Source organism: Desmodus rotundus, chromosome 6, assembly GCF_022682495.2.
Source record: "Desmodus rotundus isolate HL8 chromosome 6, HLdesRot8A.1, whole genome shotgun sequence".
NCBI classification, from domain to species: Eukaryota; Metazoa; Chordata; class Mammalia; order Chiroptera; family Phyllostomidae; genus Desmodus; species Desmodus rotundus.
The window spans coordinates 122,494,048-122,521,974 of record NC_071392.1 but is presented as its reverse complement, the minus strand read 5'-3'; the positions used below and the strand labels follow the sequence as shown (position 1 = coordinate 122,521,974).

The following is a 27,927-nucleotide window of genomic DNA, read 5'->3' as shown; positions in this document are numbered from 1 at the left end:
TTATAAAAGCTCACTTTTTATTGTCATTTACCCCTCCCCTGTCTCACTTCATAACTCCAAAGATCACGTTTCACTACTTGCATTCAAATCCAAGCCTCAGAGTCTGCTTCTGGGGAATTTGATAGGGAAAGGGGAAGAGAGAGCCTGGGTGGGGAGATTGGAGGTCAGATAAAGGGAGTAGCAGAGATGACCCAGGACCTTGAAAGGTTAGCGTCACCCATGACCAGGTTGTGTAGTGATGCTCTTCCTCAGACCAGCCATGTGTTAGCTCACCAACCAAATGGCTGTGGGGTTCCAACATAACATGTGAATATTCTCTATTCTTGTCTGTCTTTCCAGGTGGATTACGATCGAGCACAGATGGTCCTCAGTCCTCCACTGTCAGGGTCCGACACCTACCCCAGGGGCCCCGCCAAACTACCTCAAAGTCAAAGCAAAGCGGCCTACTCCTCAAGCAGCCACCAGTACCCATCTGGGTACCACAAAGCCACCCTGTACCACCACCCCTCCCTACAGACCAGCTCACAATACATCTCCACAGCTTCTTACCTGAGCTCTCTCAGCATTTCATCCAGCACCTACCCCCCACCCAGCTGGGGCTCCTCATCAGACCAGCAGCCCTCCAGGGTGTCCCACGAACAGTTTCGGGCTGCGCTGCAGCTGGTAGTCAGCCCAGGAGATCCCAGGGAGTACTTAGACAACTTTATCAAAATCGGGGAAGGGTCAACTGGAATTGTGTGCATCGCCACTGAGAAACACACAGGGAAACAAGTTGCAGTGAAGAAAATGGACCTTCGAAAGCAGCAGAGACGAGAACTGCTTTTTAATGAGGTAGATGGCATGTTTGGATCATCCTTTCGCACCTACAGAATACTCATTTCCCATTTCAGAAATAGTACATGTGCATTTTAAGACATCAGAAAACAGTGAAAATGTAAATACAAAAGTAGCATTCCCCATAATCCTTCCTTCTGGCCTCTTTCTATGCATGTGTGGCTGCTACCTTTACAAGGTACTTCATGTGTATGAGCCACTCGGCTGAGCATGGATCTGATTTGATTCTCACAACTCTGAGACAAAAAGATGTCATTACCATAGCAACAAGGAAATATGGACTCATGTAAGTTAGATGACTAGTCCAGAATCATACAGTGGGTTGATGGCAGATTCCAAAGCCTCCTGCTACTCTGTCTCTGTGGGTATATATTCATTTTACACTGTGTGTCCTCTGTAGCCAATTTTTAAAAATCATGATAAACAGAGGCAAGTTTACCAATGGACTGACTATCACTCTTTAGGAACTTTAAAATATTTTTTCCTAACCATAGAAATACTGAATTCTTCCTGTAGAAAATATGGAAAATATTCTTTCTAAAAGTCTCATAATTCCACAATCAAGAAATAGACTATATTGATATTTCAGTATTTCCTTTCTATATTTTTTCAACATAGAGAAATGATATACAGTATTGATTTCCAGAGAGTTTTACCAATTTGGACCTCACCAACCATTGGATACTATCATGTTATCTCTGTTAATCTGATAGACATGAATAAATCATACTGCTTTAATTAACACTGGTGTTACTAGTGAAGTTAAATCTATTTTTAAATGTTTATAGGCCATTTTTAATTTCTTCATTGAATTATATTGTCTTTGCACAATTTTCAATTAGTGTGGTAGCAGTTGTCCCATTGACTTGTAAGTGCTCTGGATATATTAAGGAATTAACACTTTTCTATATATTTGTTGCGCCTATTTTTCTACTTTCTCATTTTACCTTTCAACTTGCTTTTCACTTGAGAATTCTCAAAGGTACATAGGTGGAAAAAATGAGTACCTGCCTCCAGGGACAAAACATTTAGAAGTGTTTAATGATTTTGTGGGGGTCTTGGAGAGAGGGATGAGCTTTTGTGGATGAGAACTCTAAGTCTTAAAGATATCAAGTCAGGATTCCAATGTTAGGCATGCCAGTCTTTAGCAAAGAATGTACCACCCACATATAGTTCTCAGAGCAATAAACAGACACTGTAAAAATGCAGTCAGCTTTGACTTTGGACCCTCTTCTGCGGTGGCTCCAGCTTACGACGGTGTTCATTTCTATCCCATGCTCTGAACCACACAGAGAGCACCAGGTGAGTGAGCTTCAGCTTCTTCCCAGTCCACAATTCCTGATTTCTGCAACTTATTTCCCATAACGCCAGAACCGACAGGGCAAATATAATTTCAATAAATAACTCTATAGTGTATTATTTAACACAAATTCCAAAAATGTTACCAGAAGCAGCCACAGAATAGCAATTCCTGGAAGCTTTCTCCAGTAAACAGACTCTAGTTAGCTTTTTTATGCCTAAGTCGTATTTGTCTTTGAAGGCTCATCCTCCATATACAGCCCAGACCTCTCTGAAATTCAACCCAGACCTTCTCCCAAGAAGTTAAGTTGGTATCATGTGGCCCCACTCCTAGTAACTGTTTATTTCATTCACTTGTGAGACTCACCATTTACTCACTTACCATGAATTAGTGATACTTTTACCAGGTTAAGCAACTATAGAGTATGGGCAGTGCCTTCCAAAGGAGATCCTTAGGGTTATCTTATCATATCCCCAGAACAGGCAACTCACCTCCCTCTGTGGATGCAGCCTTGTCATGGTTCTGCTCATCCTCACTCCTAATTCTCCCTGACCCAATGACTGGTTGACCTGCCATTTTCTCTAGATTTACTAACTTGGTTCCCTTTACTTCTACTAGCTACTGTCCATCAGTTGTACTCACAGCACAAATGTGACCCCAATGAAACAGGGAGCCAAATTTCACTGCCACGGGTCTTTCGTTTGCCCAGGTTGTGATAATGCGGGATTACCACCATGACAATGTGGTCGACATGTACAACAGCTACCTTGTCAGTGATGAGCTCTGGGTGGTCATGGAATTCCTAGAAGGTGGTGCCTTGACAGACATCGTTACTCACACCAGGTAAGTTTCTTTATTATCCAGACAAACCATTCAAGGTATTTATTATTCTCCTCTGGGGCAGGCCTCAATGACTGTCTTTATGAACCCTTCATAAATTGTAAACACTTTGAAGTCAAGGACCATGACTACCTCTTCCTCTGATTTCCCCAGGTGCCTATTACAATATCATGTATGTGTAGTTCATTCATCCAATTAACATTTTCCTTGACCTCCAGAAGTTCATTAATATCCATTGATTTTAAATCACCAAGCTTCTGAGAATGAGATTTTGGTGACAAAATAGTAGAAATTTTCATTTCTATATAGATATCTAAAACTGAATTTCATTCTCCTGAGTTGCCATGTCATTGCTATATGTTGGTACATGAAGGGTACCTGGGGCCGGAATGGGCAGGTGGAAGATCAGTCAAAGATTTATGTCGTAGTAACAAACTTATATAACACAGGGAAATTCTTTGATTCTGTGTTTAAATAGTCTGGCAAGTAACAATGGCTAATTACCATTGTTACATACTTCCCTAATGTGTCAGTTTCATCAAGTGTTTATCAATCACTTTTATATGCCAGGCTCTTTCCTATATGCTGGGGATACAAAAGACACAAAAGAATAAGGCTGAGAAACATTCCCTCAAGGAAGTCACATATTAGAAATAACACATTATACTACTTGTGCAGAATTAGAAAGGTATGTATGCAGCATAAGTATAAAGAACTTATGCAACTCAGCACCAGGAAGACAAATAATCCAATTAAAAAATGGGCAAGGACCTGAATAGACACTTCTCCAAGGAGGACATATAAATGGCCAATAGACATATGCTCAACATCACTAGCCATCAGGGAGATGCAAATTAAAACCACAATGAGATACCACCTCACACAGGTTGGAATGGCTATCATTAATAAATCAACAAACAAAAACAAGTGCTGGTGAGGATGTGGAGAAAACGGAACCCTAGTGCACTGTTGGTGAGAATGCAGACTGGTGCAGCCACTGTGGAAAACAATATGGAATTTTCTCAGAAAACTAAAAATGGACCAGCCTTCTGACCCAGCAATTCCACTGGTGGGATTATACCCAAAGAATCCCGAAACACCAATTCAAAAGAATTTATGCACCCCCGTGTCCATAGCAGTGCTATTGACAATAGCCAAGATTTGGAAACAGCCTAAGTCCCCATCAGTAGATGAGTGGATCAAAAAACTGTGGTCCATTTACACAACAGAATACTACTTAGCACACAAAAAAGGAAATCCTACCTTTTGCAACATCATGGATGGAACTGGAGAATATTATGCTAAGTGAAATAAGCCAATTGGTGAAAGACAAATACCATATGATCTCACTTATAAAAAGGAATCTAATGAACAAAATAAACTAATAAGCAAAATAGAACCAGAGGCATAGAATCGTGAAATAGACTGACAGCTGTAAGAGGGGAGGGGGGATGTGGGGACTGATTGAGAGAAGGTTAAGGGATTAGTCAAAGGACATATATGAAGAACCCATGGACATGGGCAACAGTGAGGGGACTGATTATGGAAGTGGGGGCTGGCTGGGTGGATGGAAGGTGAAGGGAGAAAAGGTAGAACAACTGTAATAGCATAAACAATGAAATATTAAAAAGAAAAGAAAAGAAAAAGAATACCTGAATGTCTCTATCAGGGAGAGTCCAGAAAGATTCCGATAAAAGGTAAAATTTGAGTTGGGTTTTGAGAGATAAATAGGAGTTTACTAAGACAGAATGTGGGGAAAATGGCGCATGGAATGCATAGAAAAGAGTATATGCAAAAAAAAAAAAAGGTATATGCTAAGACAGTGCTTCTCAAATTTTAATATGCAAATCACCTGTGGATCTTATTAAAATACAGATCCTTATTCAATGTTGAGAGGTGTTATACTCTGCATGCATTCTAAAAAGCTTCTAGGTGAAAAAATTCCAAAGCAGGGAGAGGAATGAGTAAGAGAGAGCAGTGTCAGTGCGTAGGGCATGCAATAACAGCCATGAGGAAGAGCAACAAGCAGCTCTCCTGGGCAAACTCTCCCCCATGCTTCCTTCAGTCTCAGGCCTCCAGCACTGTGATGGAGGATATCCTCCATTGAGGATTTAAAAAATAAAGAGAACAGAACTTCCAGTCAAGATGGAAGCATAGATAAACACACTTCACCTCCTCGTACAACTACAGAAAAAATTTCAACTAGACTACATAATAACTATCACTCAGAACCATCAGAAAATCGAGCTGTATGGAAATCCAACAACCAAGGATTTAGAGAAGCCACATTCATGCAGATGGGTAGGAGGAGCTGAGACACAGAAGCAGGCGGACAGGCACAGAGAGGAGAAGAGGTGTGGAGACAGTGAAGTGGCCTGGAGAGGGGGGCAGAATGGGTGGCCCCACATTCATATGTGGTTGATAAAAATTGGAAGGGATACCTCAGGATCCATGGATCCCAGCCCCAAACCAGACCACCCAGCCTAGGGTTCCAGTGCCAGGAAGATAAAGCCCCATAACTCCTGGCTGTAAAAACCAATGAGGGTTGGGGTGGCAGAATAAACTGCCAGATTCTCAGGAGAGTCCTCTTAAAGGGCCTGCATGGACTTAGGACTTATGCAGACCCATCCCCTCTGGGATTCAGCTCCAGGGCAACAGCTAGAAGTGCACAAGTGGCATATGGGGAGAAAGTGAAGTGACTGGAAATAGGGTGAGTGGCAGGACACAGCTTCCTCTCAGGCAAACCTCCGGAAGCCAGGCAGCAGTGTTGTCTCCTCTCTGAGCCCTCCCCCACACAGAGCCACAAAGTGGTGACAGGGGTTCCCCACCCTGGTGATTACCTGAGGCTCTGCCTCATTCAATTTACAGGTATGCTTTTCTAAAATGGGCCATGCTACTAAGACAGGGAGTCAAAGCAGCTCTATCTAATACACAGAAGCAAACACAGGGAGGCGGCCAAATTCAGGAGACAAAAAAATATGGCCCAAATGAAAGAACAGAACAAAACTCTAGAAGAAGAACTAAATGAAACAGAAATAACCAACCAATTGAATGCAAAGTTCAAAACAATGGTTATCAGGATGCTTAAAGAGCTCATTGAATATGACAACAGTGTAAAGAAGACCCAGGCAGAAAAGAACCAGACCCAGTTTACATTAAGCAAAATAAAGAAAAATCTACAGGGAACCAAGAGTGGAGGGGATGAAACTGAGAATCAAATTAATGGTTTGGAACACAAGGAAGAAAAAAGAAAGCATTAAATCAGAACAGCAAGAAGAAAAAAGATTTTTAAAAAACTGGGATAGACTAAAGAGACTCTGGGACATCCCCAAACCAAACATCCAAACCATAGGAATTCCAGAAGGAAAAGAGAAAGAGCCAGAAATCGAAAACTTATTTGAAAAAAATAATGAAAGAAAACTTTCCTAAGAAGGAAATAGACATACAAGTCCAGGAAGCACAGAGAGTCCCAAACAAGTTAGGCCCAAAGAGGACCACACCAAGACACATCATAATTAAAGTGCCAAAGGTTAAAGATACAGAGAGAATCTTAAAAGCAGCAAGAGAAAATGAGACAGTTACCTGCAAAGGAGTTCCCATAAAACTGTCAGCTGATTTCTCAAAAGAAATCTGACAGGCAAGAAGGGACTGACAGGAAGTATTCAAGTGATGAAAAGCAAGGACCTACAATCTACATTACTCTATCCAACAAAGCTATCATTTAGAATGGAAGGGCAGATAGATAAAGTGCTTCCCAGAGAAGGTAAAGCTAAAGGAGTTCGTTATCACCAAGCCATTATTATATGAAATGTTAAAGGGACTTATTTAAGGAAAAGAAGAAGACCAAAACTATGTACATTAAAAGGCAACAAATTCACAACTATCAACAACTGAATCTAAAAAACAAACTAAGCAAACAAGCAGAATAGGAACAGAATCATAGATATGGAGATCACATGGAGGCTTATCATTTGGAAGGGGGAAGGAGGAGAATGGGGGGAAAGGCTTGGGGGTTAAGTAGCATAAATTGTTAGGTACCAAATAGACAGGGGGGTGTTAAGAACAGTATAGGAAATGGAGAGTCAAAGAATTTATGTACACACCCCATGGACATGAACTAAGGGAGGGGGATTGCTAGAGAGAATGGGGTTGCTGGGTGGAGGGGCAAAGGGGAAAAAATTGGGAAAACTATAATAGCATAATCAATAAAATATATTAAAAATAATAAATAAATAACTCCCAGGTGATGCCAAAGCTTATAGTTCATGGACCACATTTGGAGAAGCAATGTTCTAAGGAACAGACATACAAAATGTTACATGTGGGGATATTTAAGTTCAGTCTTGCTGATAAGTAAAATGCCGAAGAGTTAAGAGAGGATTGTATGAAGGAGAGGCATTGAACATTAGCTAATGTCACTGAAATGGCACCCAAGTCATTAGTGAATCCAGATGAAAAACAAGATGGGGAATGCAAGGAAGCAAGACAGCTTTGGGAAACCCTGTGAAGAACAAAATATGCTATTGTTTGCCCACTAAAAGGAGGCAAGGTTTCAATCATGATGCCCACAGCTCCCAGTCTATGAGACAGTCTAAAGCAAAAGGGCACGGAACTTTTTTCACCAACATTTCAGCTGGCAGACTCCTGGTAGTGTAGCCATTGACATGCCCACCCCCCAAATACATAACAGCATCCTAATTTATAGGAACAAATACACTGAAGAGACCTGAGAACAAGACAAATGTAACTTACATATAAAACAATTCATAAAAATGTATCCGGAAGAGAGGCTTTTTTCTTGCCTTGGCAAGCCTTAGATAGCCACACATGTCTCTAGAGTTCTCCCTTTGTCAGGGTTCTTTTCAATGCCTGTTTGTATCAAATGAATCAAGTTCAGATGCATTCCATCAAGGAAGTCACAGATTAGAAATAAATACATTGTACTACCCGTGTAATCTCTTCTGAAACCAGAAATACCTTCTTCAGAGGGGTGCACCCATGAAATATGGGAACCCCGTCCAGGGCTCTTGCCTTTCTCATCGCCATGGTGCATCTATGAAAGTATCACCCCTTCACACTTAGTTATTAGGAACTAACTAGACCCAATTTCCTTCTTGAAAGAAAGACCTGGAGCATAAGAAACCTCCGGTTCTCGAAGGAGGGGAGCAGGGTGTTAGTGAGAGGCAGGGCAAGTCTCAGCGGTCCAAAGACCACTTTGTCTGAGTCCTGCCTTGGAGAGAACTGAGGTTGTCCCCATCTCCAAGATCAGAAAAAAGGGATCTGTGGAAGTTGAAGGACTTACTCAGGGTCACCTAGCAGAGACTCCTGGAACCTTGATGCTATTCAGTGCAAACTCTCTGTAGGACCATGGAGGTGTAAGGAATAACCTAGGAGTCCAAAAAAGTAAATTTTCATCAATGGTCAAAAAAAAATAAACCCAGCAAATGGACATCTCTGGCCCTTGGCTTATATTTGGCCCCCATCACCCTCATGTCCAGCTTTCAGTTCTGTGAATCAGAACCAAAAGAATTCCTTTTCCTTGCCTGTAGACTTTCCAGACATGGGCTGGCTCAATAGAATGCTAGGGAGCTCCCTCTCTAGATTATTTCAGAGATGTTCTTAAGTCTGTCCTTGCTTCTTAAATGTTATTTTCCTTCTAGAATGAATGAAGAACAGATAGCTACCGTGTGTCTGTCGGTTCTGAGAGCTCTCTCCTACCTTCACGATCAGGGAGTGATTCACAGGGACATAAAGAGTGACTCCATCCTCCTGACAAGCGATGGGCGGGTAAGATTTTCATGTTTGGCCCCTCCATGATTTGCCTTGCCACTTTGTCCATTATGGGTATTGTTCTGCTAAGAACACTTTCTCATGATTCTCAATTTTTAGTCACAAGTCACCCACTGTCCTTCCCAAATGTCTTACAAAAAGGAAGTCACCATCCTCTGTGTCATCCTGTTAGTCAGAATTATCTGGGGCTCGACTTTGATGGATAATTTTCCACATTAACAATGAGTACAGGAAGTAATGAAAACTATGGAAATTTCTTTTTCTGCCATGTCCTTATTTTGTTGGAGGAGATGATATTTTCTAGGGCTTTGTGACCCTGTTCCTGTGACTATACATGGCTGCAGTATCTGTCGGAGTCCCTGCAGGAAACAGATGTCACACTGCAGTGGACCATTTGAGGAGAGTTTAATAAGGCGTGGGCAGAGGCAGAATAGTCAGGAGGATTCGAAAAGCACGTGAGGATTAGCGTGGTACTCCAGAATGGAGTGCTGCTCTTACCTGGGGAGGTGAGGTGGGAACTGGCTACCAGAGCCTGGAGACAGATGCTGTGTGAAGAGGGCTACGTGGCAGGAGTCTGGGCTTCGGCAAAAGCCAGGCCACAGTGAAGCTGCAGGATGGGAGCTGGGGGAATCAACACCCCAACCTCACTCTGGTCCTTCCTGCCCATCCCCTGTTGATGCTCCCCATTGGCTAAAGCAAATCGGAAGTCATCGGTGAACACAGGTTGGCCTCCCAAAGCTCAAAGAGGGTAGGGCAATAGATCTAGGACGAATGGAAGATACCCATCACACGAGCATGTCTCCAGGCCTAGATTTCTGCATTTCCCATCGTTGCAACTTCCTCAAGGGATACTGTTGAAACTCATCAGCCACACCATGGTACCAAAGAGCATAGAATTCAACAGCCAAGATAAGAATGAGTTGGCATTCCAAAGAAGGCTTAAATGGAACAGTTTTGAAGAATAGATTTTCACTATTTAGGTCCTTTTAACCTCCCTGAAACTTCCACCAGAGGTAAGAGCCCTGTGATGAATGGAGTCAGCTGTTCCTTTCATGATCTGTGTTACAACACAGCCACCTCAGCCACGCGGAAAACACTCATGTCACATCAGAATTTGCCCAGGAATGGCCAGAGGGCACCCAGAGGAAAACGACCAAGCCCTGTGGCTTTTCTTCTTTTGTTTAAAAAAGAATTGTCAATTTTATTGCAGAAAATTTATTTTTTAAGTAGATTTACAGTTGTGAATATGCAAAACACAGAGTTTATTCTTGTATTGTTTATTATTTATTAATTATTATATTATTTTCCATATGAAAATTATATATATAATTTGCAAACTTGGGATTATGTTTAATGGGCCATTTTAAATCCTGCCTTTGCATTGTTCTAACTAAAAATTTTTTGAAAGAGAGTATATAACAGTCAGTTTTGCTTTATAACAAACACTCTCCAGTTAGTGGCCTAAAACAGCAACCATATATTTGCTCATTGTTCTGAGTCAGCACATGAGCCGATCTCAGCTCGGACAGCTCGCCTCTGCTCCACGTGGCGTCAGCACAACTATCTGTTTCATTTGTGGTCAGTGTGCAGTTGACGGCCTCCCTCATTTGCCTGGCGCTTGGCTGGCCCTCAGCCAGGACAGGGGGGTGATAGCCACCTGTCACTCATCTCCCAGCAGACTAGCCCAGGCTCATTTGTACACTGCCTGCAGCCAGGTTCCCAAGAGCAGCAGCAGAGGCAAGCCCAGTGCACACACACTTTTGAACCCACCACTGTCTTTCATCATGTCTGCTAATGTCCCTTTGGCCAAAGTCACAAGGTCAAGCCTAGATGTAAGGGTTGGGGAAACAGACTTTACCTCTTGTTGGGAGAAGACACAAAGTCACACTGCGAAGGGATGTGGATGCAGGAAGGGGACAAATATGTTGCCATTTTTGCGCACTCTCCCACAGAACAGAGGAGCTACAGGAAAACAGCAGGACCCCTTTCCTAGCCTGACTCAGGAAAGACAGAAATGAGGACCCCTGGCCTCAGAGCACAATTTGCAAAGCATCAAAACTGGTTCACAAACTGGCTCTGGGGACCAGTGTGGGCAGAAAAGAGCAAAGCAGGCACTTTCAAGCCAGGCTTCCTTTCCTTGTTTCTGGAAACGGATGACAAAGGCTTTCTTGCTCTAAGTACATGTCAGATGTCAAAATCAGACATGAGACTAAGGTAATAATTCATTGTTCAATCAACTCACTTAAATATCTCCCCTCTCCACAAGGTATTAAGGTTATTTCAGTCATTCAGCATCATTCTCATGGACAGAACCCATGTTTCCAACATTGCCTGCATTTCCATGCTCCCGACGAAGCGATCACAGGGACCAGCACGTTGGTAGTGCTTCAGTCTTATTGGTTTGTTCGGTCCCTCATACAATAAACATTACCTGAAAGCCAGCTGTGTGCCAGGGATGGTTCTAGGTCCTAAGGAGGAATAAAGCCAAATCACTACTTCATTAAATGTATTAGGGGCATGGAGGTATGATAATAAAGAAATAGATAAATACACAAATAAAATCACCACCAGACAGGCAGTGATAAGTACTAAGGTTGCTGTAATTATTTAATTTAAGCAGGGTTAGGAGGGTGGGACAGGGCAGAGGGGGTCAGTTATAGAGACCAGTTAGAGAAGGCCCTTCTGAAGGGGTGGCATTATAGCAGAGACATCTGACCGAGTGGAGCCTGTGGCTCTCAGGGGTGTGACTATTCCAGGAAGAGGGTACAGGCCACATGCTGAGCGGATCCTGTTTCTCTTGGCCAGAGTGTGTTCATCCACGTTTCAGAATGACGCACTGTGTTGACTCCACTGGGCTTCTTCAGTTTCTAGAGAGAAAGAAAATGTTTTTTTAGATGGAGTGTGGTTACTCTAAGAAAAGACTGGGAGTACAGTTTATGCTAATCTATTAGAACATGGAGTTTTATAGAGAAGACATTTTTGTTCATTTATTGTCATTATAACAAATCACCCCAACCCCGAGCATCTTAAAGCAAAAGTCATTTTAGCATTCTCACATTGCTCTGAGAGTTGTCTGGGTCGCCTAGCCAGTGCTGCTCTGACCTGCAGTCAGACCATGCAGCGAGACATCTTCCTCAGCCACATGTCAGGTGGTGAGTGCTGGCTGATAGGTGGGTGCACAGCAGGAGCTGTCAGCTGGGACACCTGTGACGTGGCCTTGTGTGTGGCCTCCCTAGCAGCACGGTGGCTGCATAGCAAGAGTGAGTGTCCCAAGAACACAAGGTGGAAATGCATGACACTTTTATGACATAGCCTAAAGTCACATAGTGTCACTTCCACCGCAGCCACAGCCCTTTCAGACTGGGGGAGGGGGTGGAATAAAATACCTTCCTCAGTGAGAGGAATTGAGTCATATGGAAGAAGAGTTCATGGGCAGGGTAACATTATTGTTGGCTTTGGGGGAAATATTGTCTGTCACACCAGGTGTCTTGGGTTCTCTTCCTGTTGGGACATAGTCCATGTCATTAGCCCCTAGAGAAATACAAATTAAAACTAGAAGATACCACTGCACATTTATCAAAATGGCCGAAATGAAAAACAGTGATAACACCACTTGTTCATACAGGGCCAGTAGGAATATAAAATGGTGCAGCCACTCTGCAAAATAGGTATTTCCTTTCAAAACTAAAAATGCACTTACCCTATAACATATGCTTCAGAGAAATGAGAACTTACTTTGGCATATAAACTTGCACTATAAATATTTACAGCAGTTTATTCATAATAACCCAAACCTAGAAACTCCGCAAATATCCTTGAAAGGGAGAATGGCTAATCAGACTGTGGTGCATCTGTACCATGGCAGACCACTCAGCCAAAAAAGTAAATAAATAAAGAATAATAAAAAGGAATGAATAAAGGGTACTTGATGAACCTCAAGGAAAGTATGCTGATTTTTTTTTTAAAAGCCAGTATCTAAAAGAATTACACTGCATAATTCCATCTATGTAGCATTTGTGGAATAATATAATTATAGAAATGTACAGAAAATCTGCAGTTTCCAGGGGTTAGGGACAAGGACTGTGGGGTTATACAGAGGTAACACTAGGGAATCTTTTGGTGAGGGGACAGTTGAGTACACAATTGTGGCTGTGGTTACGCAAGGCTACAATGTAATACAATTGCAGAGTATATACACACATACATATACTTCAGAAATAACTGATGAAATCAGAATAAGCTCTATGCACTATACCAACAGCGATTTCTTGGTGTTGATATTGAACTACAGTTGTATAAGATGCTAATATTAGGGAGGGCTGGGTGCACATTTTTTTTGCAACCTCCTAATTATTTCAAAATAAAAAAAATGTTAAGTGAGTTAGTTATTCAGATTTAAAAGGATAAGTTCTTTCTGGCCTCTTCAACAACTAGAAAGGAAATTATTTGCTATCAACTGAAAGTAAATTGTTCATTATTTGTCCATGGCAGAAATAATATCTAGTGAGTCACTAAGTTGTATTAAGCAAGGGGAATGTGATGTTTGGGGTTTGAGAGAGGAAATAATTGCGTGTCACAAAGTGGTTGCAAGAATTACATGAAGAAATTCATGTAGAACCGTAAGATGTAAAGGAGGTACAAGGGAGATGCTCAGAGAAAGGGCGATCCCCACCCTACCGTTGCAATTGAGGGTTGAGCAAATTCATCCACAATCCACCCTTGGCCTGGGGCTTGCATTTGAGAGATGAGTCTCAGGGGCCACTAGGCAGTGAGTGATCAACTTCATTCAAATTCATTGGTGGAAATGAAATTCAAATCTATTAAGCCCAGTGCCTTTATTACAAAGGGAGAGTCCCGACCCAGAAGCTCAGCTTGTTGGAGTCCTCTTCATACACCAACGTTGTGGGGTTGTTCCCTGGTCAAGGCACATACAAGAATCAAGCAATGAATGCCTATTTATGCATTAAGTGGAACAGCAAAGCAGGGTCGGGATGTTTCTCTCTCTCTCTCTCCATCCCCCCACCAGTAAATTTTTTTTAAAAATCAGGGACATACACAAGTAATCTTTCTGGTCTTTTTTTTTTATCTATAAATTGTCACAATTTAAAAATTGGGAGCTTTCACATAAAATTTCAGATTTCTGTCTTCTCTGCAAAACGTCAAAGTCTCTGACAGCACCGAGCCTGGATTCACACGTGGCGGCAATGCAGGTGGTGTGATGAGGGTGAGCAGCACCACAGCAGACACTGCAGGGCCCCCACCCAGAACTGCCACAGTCTGTGCTCACTAGCTCCTCCTCCAAATGCCAAAGGCCACCACCACCTGTATCTCTTTACCTGGGGATTTCCTTCCACCACCCTGTTGTCTGCTTTTCTAGTACAAGGCAGGCTGGAAATTCCAGGTAATTAACATCCACACTCCCCAGGAACAGCCCAAAACAGATGATGGGAGCTGGTGTACAAATACCGCAGCTCTCACCCTTGCGTGCAGTAGCTCTGAGGTCCATGTCCTCCACAATCTCCCACGCTTCCTCAGCAGGATTCAGATCTAGGCCACTCTGTGGTAACTTGCTGGGTATTAACCCTTGACTGACGGCCTTCCCTTCCCTGTTGTACTTACCCATTTCACTGCTGGTGTTCCCTGTATCTCCCCAGCACTGAATCCTTGTCTCAGGGCATGCTTCTGGGGAGCCCAAACTAACATAATGTCCACAGACAATGCAAGGTGGCTGTGCTCCCTCTCCCATGGGCCTTGAAGGGAGGGTAAGGGGGCAGAGCCTGGCAACCAGGGCTTTATGACTGTCCCACACCCTCTTTCCTGTGCCCCTGACCATCAGCTGGAAGTCAGTGTCTCTTTCCCAAGGGTGTATACCCCTTGTTTATTCCCATGGACCATGTAATTCATTGATATTTTTTGCCTGGCTTTCTTGGGCATTTGAGTTTTGTTGTCTCTCAAATAACTTGAATTTTGTAATTAGAAGACCTGAAGACTATTTCCCAAATGCTCTTCTTAAATAAACAGAGACTTGGTCCTATTAAATAGCTTCTTTCTTTTTTTTTTTAACAAAAAATTATGTTTATTCTATATTTTAACTTGTATCTAAAATTACAATTACTGGTGTTCCTTATTTATGTACATACAAGTTATTATCTAGTGTCCTGTCCTGAAAGGCTCACTTAATATTTCTTGTAGGGCTGGTTGTGCATGAACAACTTAAATTCATTTCTTTCCAGTGGTCTCTGAGATACACCAAGTCTCTGCCTGTTCTCCCTTCCCTGCCACTCCACACAGGTTACTTTTCCTAATGCAGAAATCGCAGCATGGGAAGTCAAGACTCAGACCTGAGTCCCACTGGAATACTGTTGTACAGTCTTGGGCAAGTTCCTCCTGCCCAAATGGCGGAGGGACTGGCTGAAGCCTCTGTGCTGTTCCAGCTTAGCCACTGTGATACCCTCCTCCTCCTCTTCCTCTTGGGTGTGGCAGCTGAAGAAGAGGACCTTAAGCTGGGGGCATCATCATCTGTCTGGCCCCTTCTGTTACCTCTCTCAGTTCCTTTGTCCCTGGGTCGCTGCTCTTCTTAAAACAGTTCTCAAATTCTAGTGAGCCTCAAAACCCCTGAAGATCTTAGCAAAAAAAACAAATTCTTGGGCCCCACTCCCAGAGTTTCTGATTCAGTCAGTCTGGGCGGTACCCAAGAACCTGCATCTCTAACAAGTTCCCAGGAGATGCTGATGCTACACATGTTGGGTACCATTGCCTTATAGGAAACACTCAGGGACCAGGCTCAAAAGCATCCATGCAAAAACCTGGAGCAGATGCAAGAATTCTTTAGGGTGTATGCAATTTACAGAATGTGTTTTACATTCTATTTTAAACCTGCAGCTATCTTGCGGATAGCCTCTTTTGCCCTGCCTCCCATGTTTTTGTGGGGCCTCTGATTCCTAGCCAGGACATATTGAAATGGATAGGATCTCAGGTTTAAATAGCAGCTTTGTCTGAGCTCTTAGCTCTAGTTCTTTGGCTCCCTTGAAACAAGTTCCATGTCCTCCTTTAAGGGGGCGGGCAATGTGCGAGCTACAGTTCTCTTAGCCTAACTGCACTGGCCGGACAAAGGTGGTTTCCTAAGCAGGCACATTGCATAATTCTATCTAAAATAAGGCTCAGCTGAGAGTCTATGTGATTTGCTTTTAAGGTCTGCCTCCAATGCCTTATTATACTCATTACTTGAGTTCTCATTATCTACTTGCAGATTTATTTGGATGAATGTTGTGTGCAATTATGTTCTTTTAGAAAATTATCTCCTTTATGTACTTGGATGAGTAAAAAATATATATGCAAAAGCACTTGCACTCCTACAATAAAACAGGCCTAGCTTCCAAGTGTCGAGTTTCAATTTCTCAGCTTACATTTTGTCAGGGAGATAATTATTAGTCTGGCACGTTTGGGGTTATTTCGTGTATGTCCATAAACAGAAAGCCACACTAGAGGTATTGACATTAAAAAGTGTCAATACCAAAATGCAAATATGTTCACCTCCTTAATCATGCAGCTTTCTTAAATTTATAGGCCAAAAAAATTGGCAAAACTGTTCCTCCTCTACCATCTGTGTAGTTGGGTTACAGATTTGCTCATAATCAAGCTTTGTAAATAACTGCACACACATGCACACGCAAAATCATAATTTCACTGATTTTTAAAACTTACCTCGACTCCTTCGCAAACTTCCACAGGCTAGATTTTTTTCAAAAATCTTTTTAAATTCAATCTATTAGTTTTAGTATGCTTAAAGAATTTAAACATCATCAAAGTTCAACCACATTATTATAAGTTTTAACTGGTACTTTTAAAACCTCAGTCTTTCTGATTTGGCCACCACCTACTCCCTCTTCACATCTACCACCCCCATCTTTCTCAAGGTGGAGTCTGGGAGAAGAAGGGACAAATGTGGATTATGGGACCTCAGGGTGAAGGAGAGAAGACTATCTTCTTGTTCCTCTCTAGTTCCTGCCTTGACAAAACCAGCCTATTCTGCTACCTGGACTGGGGACCACTAAGGATTAACAGGTCCCATCAGCAGCTGGACTTCTCAGGAGTGAACCTCTGCTGTACCTCACAGCTCCAGCCTCTTGCCATAAGTCTTAAAAGTCATCTTTGGGGCTGACTCTGCATCTCAACTATAGGCTTGCACTGGGCACTTACTTCCCCATTCCCTCTCTGAGATTTGATGGGGCTTCTGGATTTCTGCACATCACGCAAAGATCTTCTCCCTTGTTTGTGTGAGGATGTATGCTATTCAGATATTTGATTCTGAAGTGAGCTGTTTTCAGTGATTCAATGATGGTTTCATGGAAGCCGGTAACATTGCCTTAGGTTTACTTCCATCCACTCTGTGCCATATCTTCATAGAGGCCAGATTCAGCATAGCCAAGGCTGGTGTTCAGCTGGTGTTCACTAGCATATCTATAGTCATTGTTAAAATATTACCATATTTTCATGCTTGTTGCTAAATGTCCACTGTTTCAAGTCACTGGAGTATCTGACCCCCTTTGCCTCATGAAAGATGGATACCACTTAATTTTCTTTCTAGATTCTGATTGGTCTAGGTGAATCTGGTTATTAAATATTTTGAATATTGCCTCTGAAGGCAGATGCATATGGCTTCTCCTCTCCCTTCTTTGTGTGGGGATTTAGGCCACTCAGATATATCTGAAGCCACCATCATCTGCTTGGGGTGGTGGGAAGTGATGTATAACAGAGTTGAGGCCTGATATAATCAAATCACTGCTCTTCATTCTCTTCTTTACATAATCCCAGGACTGCAGGACTTTTCACTTCTCTGAACTGTAGACTCCTTTTACAATAGGGCACCAAGGATTGTGGACCAGCTGCCATGACCCCAGAGCTCTCTTCTTCATACCACATGGAAATCTGGGTTTGATTCTTGATGTGCCCAGGCTATTATGAAAATCATCTTTCCACTAAGCCATCTTTCTCTAGCATTTATCTGGAGCAATCTAATCTCCTTCAACCCCAAACCACACCATCACTGACCTTTTCCTGATTAGGAAGACTATCATGAACAATGAAGCGGAAGAAGAAAAAGCACATTAATAATTTCTAAAATATTACCCTATTTCATTTGTGATTTAACTTTGATTCTAGAAACAGCTATCTTCAATAAGTCAATGATGGTTTCAGAAATGGCACCAATGTGTCTATTACATGACCTGCTATCATATATGTGTGTCAATATAAAATAAATCTATCTAGTAGCTTGTGTTTTTTCAGTACTGACTGCTTTCCCAGCTCTTAAGGAACACAGTAAGTCTTCACAAGTAAAAGGCACAGCTGTTGCCCCTGAGGAATATCACTTCTATCCAGAGGAACAAAATTAGCAACAGAAAACAGTTCAAGATTGAGTGAGTGCTGAGTTCTCTCAAATTTAGAGAGGGGAAAGATCAATATGGGCACCTGAAAAAAATTCTGGAGGAAGTGAGAAGTGATTGGGCTTTAAGGTATGCTTAAGGATTGTATATGCTTTCCCACTAAGATTAGGAAAAAGGCAAAGGTGTCCCTTCTCACCAAATCTTTTCAACACCATATTAGAAATACTAGATAATGCAATAAGACAACAAAAAAGATAAAATGTATGCAGATGGGGAAGGAAGAAATAAAACTGTATGTTCACAGATGACATGATGGTCTATGTAGAAAATCCAAAAGAATTAACAAAAAGAACACCTGGAAGTGATAAGCAATTATATCACGGTTGAAGGATATATAATTAATATACAAATGTCACTCACTTTTCTATATAGCAACAATGAACAAGGTAGAATTTGAAATTAAAAACACAATGCTATTTGTATTAGTGTCACCCCAAATTTAAATACTTAGGTATAAATGTAACAAAATATGTACAAGATCTTATAAGCAAAACTCTGATTAATGAAACCAAAGACCTAAATAAAAGGCAGAGCTATGCCATGTTCATGGATAGGAAGACTCAGTATTGTCAAGATGTCAGTTCTTCCCAACTTAATCGGTAAATTCAATGCAATCCCAGTCAATATCCCAGCAAGTTACTTTGTGGATATTCACAAACTAATTCTAAAGTTTACACAGACAGGCAAGAGATCAACATAATATATAGCCAACAAATACTAAAGAAGGACTAAGTTGCAAGACTGACACTACCTCACTTTAGTGACAATTCACACTGTCAGCTTTATAGGCAGTGTGATATTGGCAAGAGAATAGTTGAATATACCAATGAAACAGAATAGAGAGCCCAGAAATATGTCCATATAAATGTAGTCAACTGCCTCTTTGACAAGGGAGTAAAGGCAATGCAATGGAGTAAAAATGGTCTTTTCAACAAATGGTGCTGGAACAAGTGGATATCCACATGCAAACATTAGATAGAGACACAGACCTTATCCCCTTCAGGAAAATTAACTCCATGTGGAAACATATACTAGATGGAAGTATAGGTTTAAGAATGGAAGAGGGAAGTCTGCATTAAGCATGGGAGGCAAAAGAGTATCCAGCAGGAGTATGTAAAAAGAGAAGAGGTGAGAGTTCGAACCTGAACCCTAGGTAGTCCCAATATTTAAGGTATAGGCAGCAGAGGTAGAGCCAGAGAAAAAAGGCTGAAAAATGGTCAGAGAGGTATGAACAGAATCAAGGGAGAATTTGTGCCATTGAGACTTTACCTTTGATTTATGGAAACTTGAACTTCAGTGACCATTCTGAACCATTGCCAACCAATGCCTGAACGATTGTCATCTTTGAATGTGTATTCTGTCACATCACTGACAACCCTAAGGGGCAGTCCTCGTCAGTGAGGCCATCTGAAGTGCGTAACAGAACACCATGAACAGGAATCACGCCTTCTAGAAATAAACTGAATCCCTGTCATCTGGAATATATAAACGGGCAGGGTGCCTAATGGTGCAGCATATTCTTAAGACTGTTCTTAAAAGCTCAGTGCAAGAGTTTTCAGGCTTTTCTAAAAATAATATCTAAGCTAAAGAACATACATATACATTGGCTCAGTAGGGTCACCATCTTACACCCCTAGTAACCAAGTGCTTACACCCAGTTTTGATGCCCACATTTCCAACCTGATGTTCATATTGCAACTTCGATTGCCGTGAACAAAGGAGAAAAACAAAAAGAAAAGAGAGCCAATATTTAAAGTATCCTGTATAAATGAGGTCTTGCAATAATTCAAATGCAGCAATAAGGTTGGTCATTTGAATCTCTTGTGGTACTTAGAAATCTAAATGTGTTTGATGTAAAAGAACCTTAACGGCAGCAATTTATATAAAACTCTTATTGAGAACAGCAATTTACTTACACTCGTCTGTTACACTGAAGTTGTGGGTTTGAATTTTAATGAATTTCTTGTTTGCAGAATACGTAATTTGTCAATGTTTTGGTTTCAGTATTTTATAAAAGATATAAGCAGCAGGAGTTTAAACATTTACCTGCTGGCTCCATGAGAGGTTGTTTGTTTGTTTTTGGGTTTTGTTTGTTTTTATGAAAATGGCTTGTGCTTTTCTAATAAAAGGGTTTGACAACCCCTCCGCCAATATTTCCAAGACCTGTTAATGAGGCTTGTTTTGAATTTCAAAGTCTCTATGTATTTCTGTATCTTCAAGCCAGTTTCTACGTTTTTCGTTTGTTGCCTTCCTTTTCTTTCCAGATAAAGTTATCTGACTTCGGTTTCTGTGCTCAAGTTTCCAAAGAGGTACCGAAGAGGAAGTCCTTGGTTGGCACTCCCTACTGGATGGCACCTGAGGTGATTTCTAGGCTACCTTATGGGACAGAGGTAAGGGGATGACAGCCATCGACTGAGAGAGGCAGGGCCTGAACACCCGCAGGGATACAGTGGTTCTGAGATCGTTAATGAACACAGGAGATCAGGGTGATGACCTTTGACTCCACATTTGGCCCCCATTCAGTAGATTTATCACAGAGTAGGTAGTGGCAGAAGGGAGGATGTTGCCACAACATTGACCTAGGGGAGTTTATTGAGATCCTGCCATGGACACTGGGGGTGCCTGATTCAAACTCTGATCCCCTCTATGTGGCAGACATACACAGAGCAAGATCATGCAACTTGAAAAGTGTCCAGAGACACATGCAGACAAACAGGTGTGATGACTCAAAGGGTAGAGGGTCAGAGATAGGTCTGTGAGATAGAGGTAGTAATTAGATAAGCGATAATGTTTTCCCATAGAAAAAATCATATGTGAATATTATGTTTCAAAATACAGCATAATTCCTGTTTCCTCTGGCATGGAAACGATTGCTCATAGTTATTTTAGGGATGAGGTTTAGATCCGTAAAAATGGGAGGCCTTCTAGAGAAAGACTAGGGTGAGTAGAAACTCTGAAGCATGCAAGACACCACACACGGTGGAAGCGAGGAGCTCACTCCAGCTGGGCTGGTCACGGTGTTGCCACATGGGGTGGTGCAGAGGGCAACTGTAAGAGAGGAGAAGCAGCACAGAAGAGGTGACATGGATCAACGAGTGAAGGATATCAGCGTAAGTTAAGGCAGACTCTGTTGTCTTTCCCTTGCGTGCCTGCCCTTGGATGAGTACTCAACCGATTTCTTTCACTGTGGTTCCAAGAGCATAAATTCTCAGTGAAGGTCACTGCCAGGGTTATAATGGGAATGCAGCTAACTGATAAGAGGTGTAGTGAGGCTCTAACAGGGAAGGGACTGTAACTGGGAATTTATAGCACAGCTAGGGCCTTTCATTGTCTTGGCTCCCCATTCTTTACTCAGAAAGAATTGCTTGTCATCTCTTCCTTTTCTCTATTCCTTGAAAATGGTTTTATAGAGCAGGGCTTTGTACTTGCTGCTTCAAAATGATAAAACAGAAAGGAAAGAACCCCAAAGTCTGTGTGGCGGGGGGGGGGGGGGGGAGAACTGTTTTTAAAAGTCAAATCAGTACAAGAATCAGAGTGCACTGTGTTGTGTGATGTAGTTCTTTGCAGTTTGTTATGAATATCTCAAAAACTCTTATTTTTTACAACTTAAATGTAACTTTGCTCTCTGTATTCATAACGTAAAAGTTTGGAATTTTTTCACCTGTGCTGGGAGACAGTTAGCCACCAAAGTCAGCAGGGTAAACTGTGTAAAGCTCCAAACTGCAGGACGTTAGGGTATTTGTACCTAACCATCAGGATCTTCACGGAAGTTGTCTATAAAAAACAAAGGAAGCCTCTGAGCAAGCACTCAGCAACTCAACAGTTTAGGCCATACATCTGTGTTGTAAGTATTGAGAGATTATGAATACCTCATTAGTTTATGATGAGTATGGACCTATTGGTTCCCTGGACACCTCCAACGTTGCAAAACATTCTCTTTGCCTGAAATAATCAGAGGATTGTGCCTAACAGGTGGACATCTGGTCTCTGGGGATCATGGTGATAGAAATGATTGATGGCGAGCCCCCCTATTTTAATGAGCCTCCCCTCCAGGCAATGAGGAGGATCCGGGACAGTTTACCTCCACGAGTAAAGGACCTACACAAGGTGAGAAGTGGCATCTGTTGCCGAAGTTCAAAATTTTCTTGGATTTTTCAGTCTCCCTGAAGTTTTAAAGACTGGCACATCACATCCAGGAGTAGATCCTGGTTTACGGGCAGGGACTTAGAAATTAGAGTCACTTGTATTCAAATCTCTGCTCTTCCTGTTCACTCACTCACCAAGGGATTCAGCCTCTCCGTCTCTGGAGTTCATTTTTAAAATGGGGTACAATCAGCTCCCCTCATAGGGTTGGCTAGAAGAGTAAATCAGGTGCTCCACTCAACAGTGCCTCATTGAGCACCTACTCTAGGCAAGAGACTGTTCTAATTGCAGGAGATATTGGAGTACAAGGCCCCAGGTTCCCTGACTTTCACAGACTTTGCATTCTAGTTGGGGAGGCAGATAATAAACTACAAACAAATAGATGAACAAAATAATTTCAGAGATTGGTAGTTGCTATGAAGCAAATAAAATACCGTGATGTGATGGAGTCTGCAGGAGAAGGGGTTGGGAACTCATTTAGGTTGAAGAGTGAAAGCAGCCATTTCTGGGGAGGGATCACCTGAACGGGAATATGGATGGAAAGAATCAAGCCACACAAAATTCTGGAAGAAACATGTCCCAGGCAGAGAGACAATGAGTGCAGAGTCCACAAGCCAAGAGGGCAGCTTGTGTGGCTGAGCAAAGTGAAAAAGGAGAAAGGCTAGTGCCAGAGAGGTAGGCAGGGGCTAGACCATGTCAGGCAATGAAGCATATGGTCAAGGGGCCAAGTTACATCTCTCCTGTTTTCCAAGGATTGACAAGTAAGGCCAAGCTCAGAAAGAATGATGCTGGAATGAGGCAGCCACCAGTGAGGGCAGGGCTTTCTGAGAGGACCAGTACTATAAACACTGGCCCCCCACACACCTCCCTCCGCATGTCCCTCATGACAATAAGAGAGGGGAGTGGGGCTGTCTTTTAGGGAAGACTAGTTTATAATGATGGCATCTTCTCTTCCCTCATCCCTAAACCTTCGGGAAGAGCCCCAGTAGAATTAGTCATACAGGGTGAGTGGACCTGGCCAAAAAACAACAAAAAAAGGGAGACTGCTCGAATTGAACAGGAGACTGAAGCTCTTTGTGCACTGGACTGTTTAAATAATGAATGTAGTTTAAATAAAATGGTATCAAAATGGTGTCTTTCCTGATATAAATGAGTGTGATGTTCTCCAAATTCATGTAAAAGAGCAGCTTCAATCCAACTGGTCAACAATTGGAAACTGCCCAAGGTTGTTTCCCAAATGGAAGACAAAAAGTATGTGGTATAATTCCACAGTGAATACTATACAACTATGAAAAGGATAAAATGTTTGCCACACAGGGTTGAATCTCACAGACAAAATGAAGAGTGAAATAAGCCAGACAGAGAAAAGTTGACAGTATATGACCCTATGACTCCATTTCTAGAAAGGAAAAATGCAGGCAAAATTAATTAATGCTGTTAGAGGTCAGGAGAGTGGTGACCCTTTGCAGGGAGCTGGGTACTCATAGGAAGTGGACCCGAGGTAGCCTCCTCGAATGGAGAAATGTTCTACATTTGTATAGAGATGGCGAGTAAATAGGTGTAAATACATGTGAAAAATACCTATTAGAAAACATACACTTAATACTCAATACCTGTGCACTTGAATGTATGTAAGTTATTCCTCAAAATTAAATTACAAGAAATATAAGGGGAAAATGCTATCCATGTCGGATACTCTCACAGAAGGTGGTTTGTCTTCACAAAAGGGGATTTCACAGTCTAAATGGTTGTTGTTATAAAAATCAAACTATTCCATGTTTTCCACACTTCATCAAACAAGAATGGCCAGTGCCTGTTTACAGAAAGGACCTTTTCATAGCTGCTATTATCACTATTATCATTATAATTTTATTTAGTAAATAAATTGTCATTCTTCATCACACTGTCACTTACTCCTACCATTTCAAACTTGAAGAAGGTAAGAAAAACAAGTTAATAAAAGCAATACACCTTCCTTCTCAAGCTGTTCCTGGAATTTGATGTTGGTAGAATGATACCTTATTTTGCCATGTATAATGCCCACCGTGTTTTTGTGTGCATTATACACGGGATTATGTAATCATTATACCCACGGATAATGCACATCTTTATCTTTCCCTAAAAGAGTTGGGCAAAAAAGTGTGCACCATACATGGCAAAATGCAGTATTTTTGGAAATTGGCTGGGGAACCATTTTAGGGGAACTGGGTTGGGTCTCTGTGTTCGTCCTCAGGATGGTATCGATGTTTTCACAGGTTTCTTCCATGCTCCGGGGATTCCTAGACCTGATGCTGGTGAGGGAGCCCTCTCAAAGAGCCACAGCCCAGGAACTCCTTGGACATCCATTCTTGAAACTGGCAGGTCCTCCATCTTGCATCGTTCCCCTCATGAGACAATACAGGCATCACTGAGCAGAAGATTCATTTAGGTAACAAAGGACATGAGATAAGGACATGAGAATAATTCAGGAGAACAAGAGGAAATCACAGAACATGCAAAAGGCCTGTGCATTCTAACCAGCTGATTGGTGGGACAGTGTGATGACCAGCAGGGTTCAACAGACCAGGGCATCTTCTTGTGTCTTGAAGAGGCATCTCTCCACTGACAGCTGGCATGGTCATTGGGAATGCAGCTTTCATAAGTCATTATATTTTTCAGCCCTTCATCCAGCAAATCAGAAGGACTCAGTACAAAGTCCGTTATGATATATCCTAGCCACATGCAGGGTAATGCATAGGATTTTCTATATTGAAAGAATACTTTTCTGGCAAAAAAAAAAAAAAAAGAGAGGAAAACAAAAAAGCACTTTTTCTTAATGGTAGCAGTGTAATGTATTTTGCAATGAATTTGTAATTTTTCTGTACGATAGTTTTGATAATTTATAGTACTTTGATGTCGCGTAGCCATTGTATCAGTTGAAGTAATACTTGTTTACTAGCAAGAGTTTGAACAAAGCCTTTCCTACTTTTTTATCCCTTTCAGAGAACCAACGATTCTTTAGGAACTTTGAATACTGAATGACTCTCAATCACCGTCAGCTTTAATAGAATATCTTTCTTATCTTAACAAGTGTCTTATGTGATGGAAGAATTAAGAGTGATGGTGATGGTGGTACACATTTCATTTATCCAACCAAAAATAAAATTTGAGCCACAGTACACCACCAAACTACTTTTTGGGATAAAGCAAAATATTTTGAGAAATCTCATTGTCCTTTAAAACTACTTTAGTCACAAACCCATTTCTGCACAGCAAGATGTTTCCCCTGGCGCCCTGCCTCAAATGGGTGTGACGTCCCCTTGTGGCCAAATTTCCCTCCCAAGGAACAACTTCAGTGCTAGGATCATTGGGCTCAGTCCCCCGAGTTGTATGTTTCAGAATGTTGCAGTCTCACAAAGGGAAAGGAGATAGAACAGGGCAAGATGTTTGGTTTCGTTTGTCACTGTTTCTGAAACTCCATATGCTAACACACCAAACTCTTGTCTGTATTTACCTTTGTACCACAGTATTAATCACTAGTGTTCGTGTGTCGTGCTGGAAGTCTGAACCGACTCTAGAGGGTGAATTAGGAAGGGTGTGACCTGACTTCAGTTGTGACCATGTTGTGTGTTTCCAGCATAGGAGAGTTGTGCTGCTGACTAGATCTTCTCAAATGTTGATAAAACGAATGACTACTACAGTACATTTTGTGTTGCTTGTTGGATGAATTTGCATGTTAACTGTAGGCCAATATAGATTTGCCTTTAAAACTCTGAAAGAGCTACATAGTCATCATTAGTTTCTATTAATTATGCATCAGACAAAAGCCATTTGTTACCAAACTGGAAAACCAGAGGCTTTTTTCAATGACTTCACAGACTGTAACAAATAGGAATTTAAATTTGTGGAAGTGCTCTGGTTGCTCTAAGCATAATTAAGAACTTTTTGTAATTAATAGGTTGCTAATTATTTATTATAGTTAAGAGGGGAAAAAAAGGCATAAAATGACCTTCTACTTATTAGATTTTTCAATCTTCCCCCAAACTGGAAATGCCTCACTAGGAACAGAATCTGTCATTTTATTTCCTAAAAATCAACAAGTCAATGTTTTGTGTAAAATATTAAAATATTAATATAAATATGTAACAATAAAAACCATCAAAATCCAAAAAACATGGCAGTCCTAAAAGTTCCTGGAGCAGATTATGTGAATTTAGCCAGGACTATGTAGTAGAAAGGAAAGAAAAAGAAAATCTCTTTTTTAACCAGAACAAATATCAAAACCATTGCAGAAAATAGTGGATTTTGGATTCCAAACATTTTTTGACAGTGTAATGGAAATTTTTCTGTAATTTTTCTTATCACTCAGTATTTTTTAAGCTATTTGTTGAGTTTACCAAAAGCTACTGTAGCTTGAGGTTTTGTGAGCACTAACTATTGGCAGAAACTGCACTTGCAAATAAAAATAAATGTTTGCCTTTTTCCCATTGTGTTATTAGAAACTCTACTGATTTCCCAAATTTGTTTTCTTGAGTAACCAAGAATGGTTTTGTTATGATCTTGGGGAATGCAAATGAGTTGAGATGAAGTTACATGTAACACCATGATGACGTGAGCCAAAGACAAATATTCCCATCCCCAGAGGTCACAAACAGTGCAAGACTGTGGTGTAGATATCACTACTGAGGAAAAATAATTACTAAATTCTGGAAGCCCAAGTTCAAGGAAAGCCAAATTCATAAAGACTCCCACTCCACTTCCCAGTTCCAAAGATGCTGAAGGCTTTTTACCAACAAAAGACATAAAAAGATGTTTGGGGGTTAGAGAAGGCATGGTGAGAGCTCTCTGATGACCCAGAAGAGAGTGTTGCCTCCGCCCCTTCTTGTTTGGGTAACAAAAGATGTTAACATTTAACCCATGGAGATGAGAGGGACAATCGTTTATAAAGATTTCATTTCTCACCAGGGAAATTCAGAAAACGAAAACCCTCAGGTTAGCCTGAGATAGCATGATGAGAAAGGATGTAGTATCTTGTCTGCCAGGGAAGAGAAAGATGGAGGTAACCTTCCCCAAGGCAGGTCCCCAAAGCCATTGCAAGACATGGAAAAAGACGTCAACCTCCTTTGGCTATGATGGATCATGGAGAAGGAACAAAAAACAAGGCAACCCTCCCTTAGCTAAGCAATGGGATGCCCAACCTAGAGAATGCACTGGAGGCACGCACCCTGCGGGGGACTAAAGGAAGCTATGGCTGCTTTTCTGTAGGGTGAAGGGGTCAGTGTGGAGGTGAACCTGACTCTGGAAACTACATGTGCCATCTACGCTAAGACTACTCTAAACAGCTGAGGCTTCAGACTGACACAAAAGAGATTCAGGCATCTACCCTCCTTCCAACAGCGTCTCTAAACAGCCAGATGGGTTACCAGAACCTCCCTTCCCAATTGCTCCTTATAAATTTAAGCCATGTATTATTGTGGGACCCCATGACTTGGAGGAGGAATTTGGAAGAGAAAAAGGGTAATAAGAGCACATCCCATTTCCTGCCCCTGCCTGTCCACTGCTACCTCTTTTCCTTTCTCTGATGCAAGTTTAGGC

General features: G+C 41.6%; 1 protein-coding gene across 2 annotated transcripts in view; it reads left to right on the top strand.

The window, feature by feature from the left end:
• The window catches only part of PAK5 (p21 (RAC1) activated kinase 5), a 270,051-nt gene extending 243,237 nt beyond the window's left edge, over window positions 1-26,814 (top strand). For both annotated transcript variants that reach the window (XM_024559536.4, XM_053927281.2), the window contains exons 5-10: window positions 340-831; window positions 2,844-2,977; window positions 8,635-8,761; window positions 20,475-20,600; window positions 22,183-22,317; window positions 24,609-26,814. In XM_024559536.4, the coding sequence (XP_024415304.1) occupies window positions 340-831; window positions 2,844-2,977; window positions 8,635-8,761; window positions 20,475-20,600; window positions 22,183-22,317; window positions 24,609-24,764 (1,170 nt within the window). In that variant the 3' untranslated portion in view covers window positions 24,765-26,814. The remainder of the gene's footprint in view (window positions 1-339; window positions 832-2,843; window positions 2,978-8,634; window positions 8,762-20,474; window positions 20,601-22,182; window positions 22,318-24,608) is intronic.
• The last annotated feature ends 1,113 nt before the right edge of the window (window positions 26,815-27,927 follow it).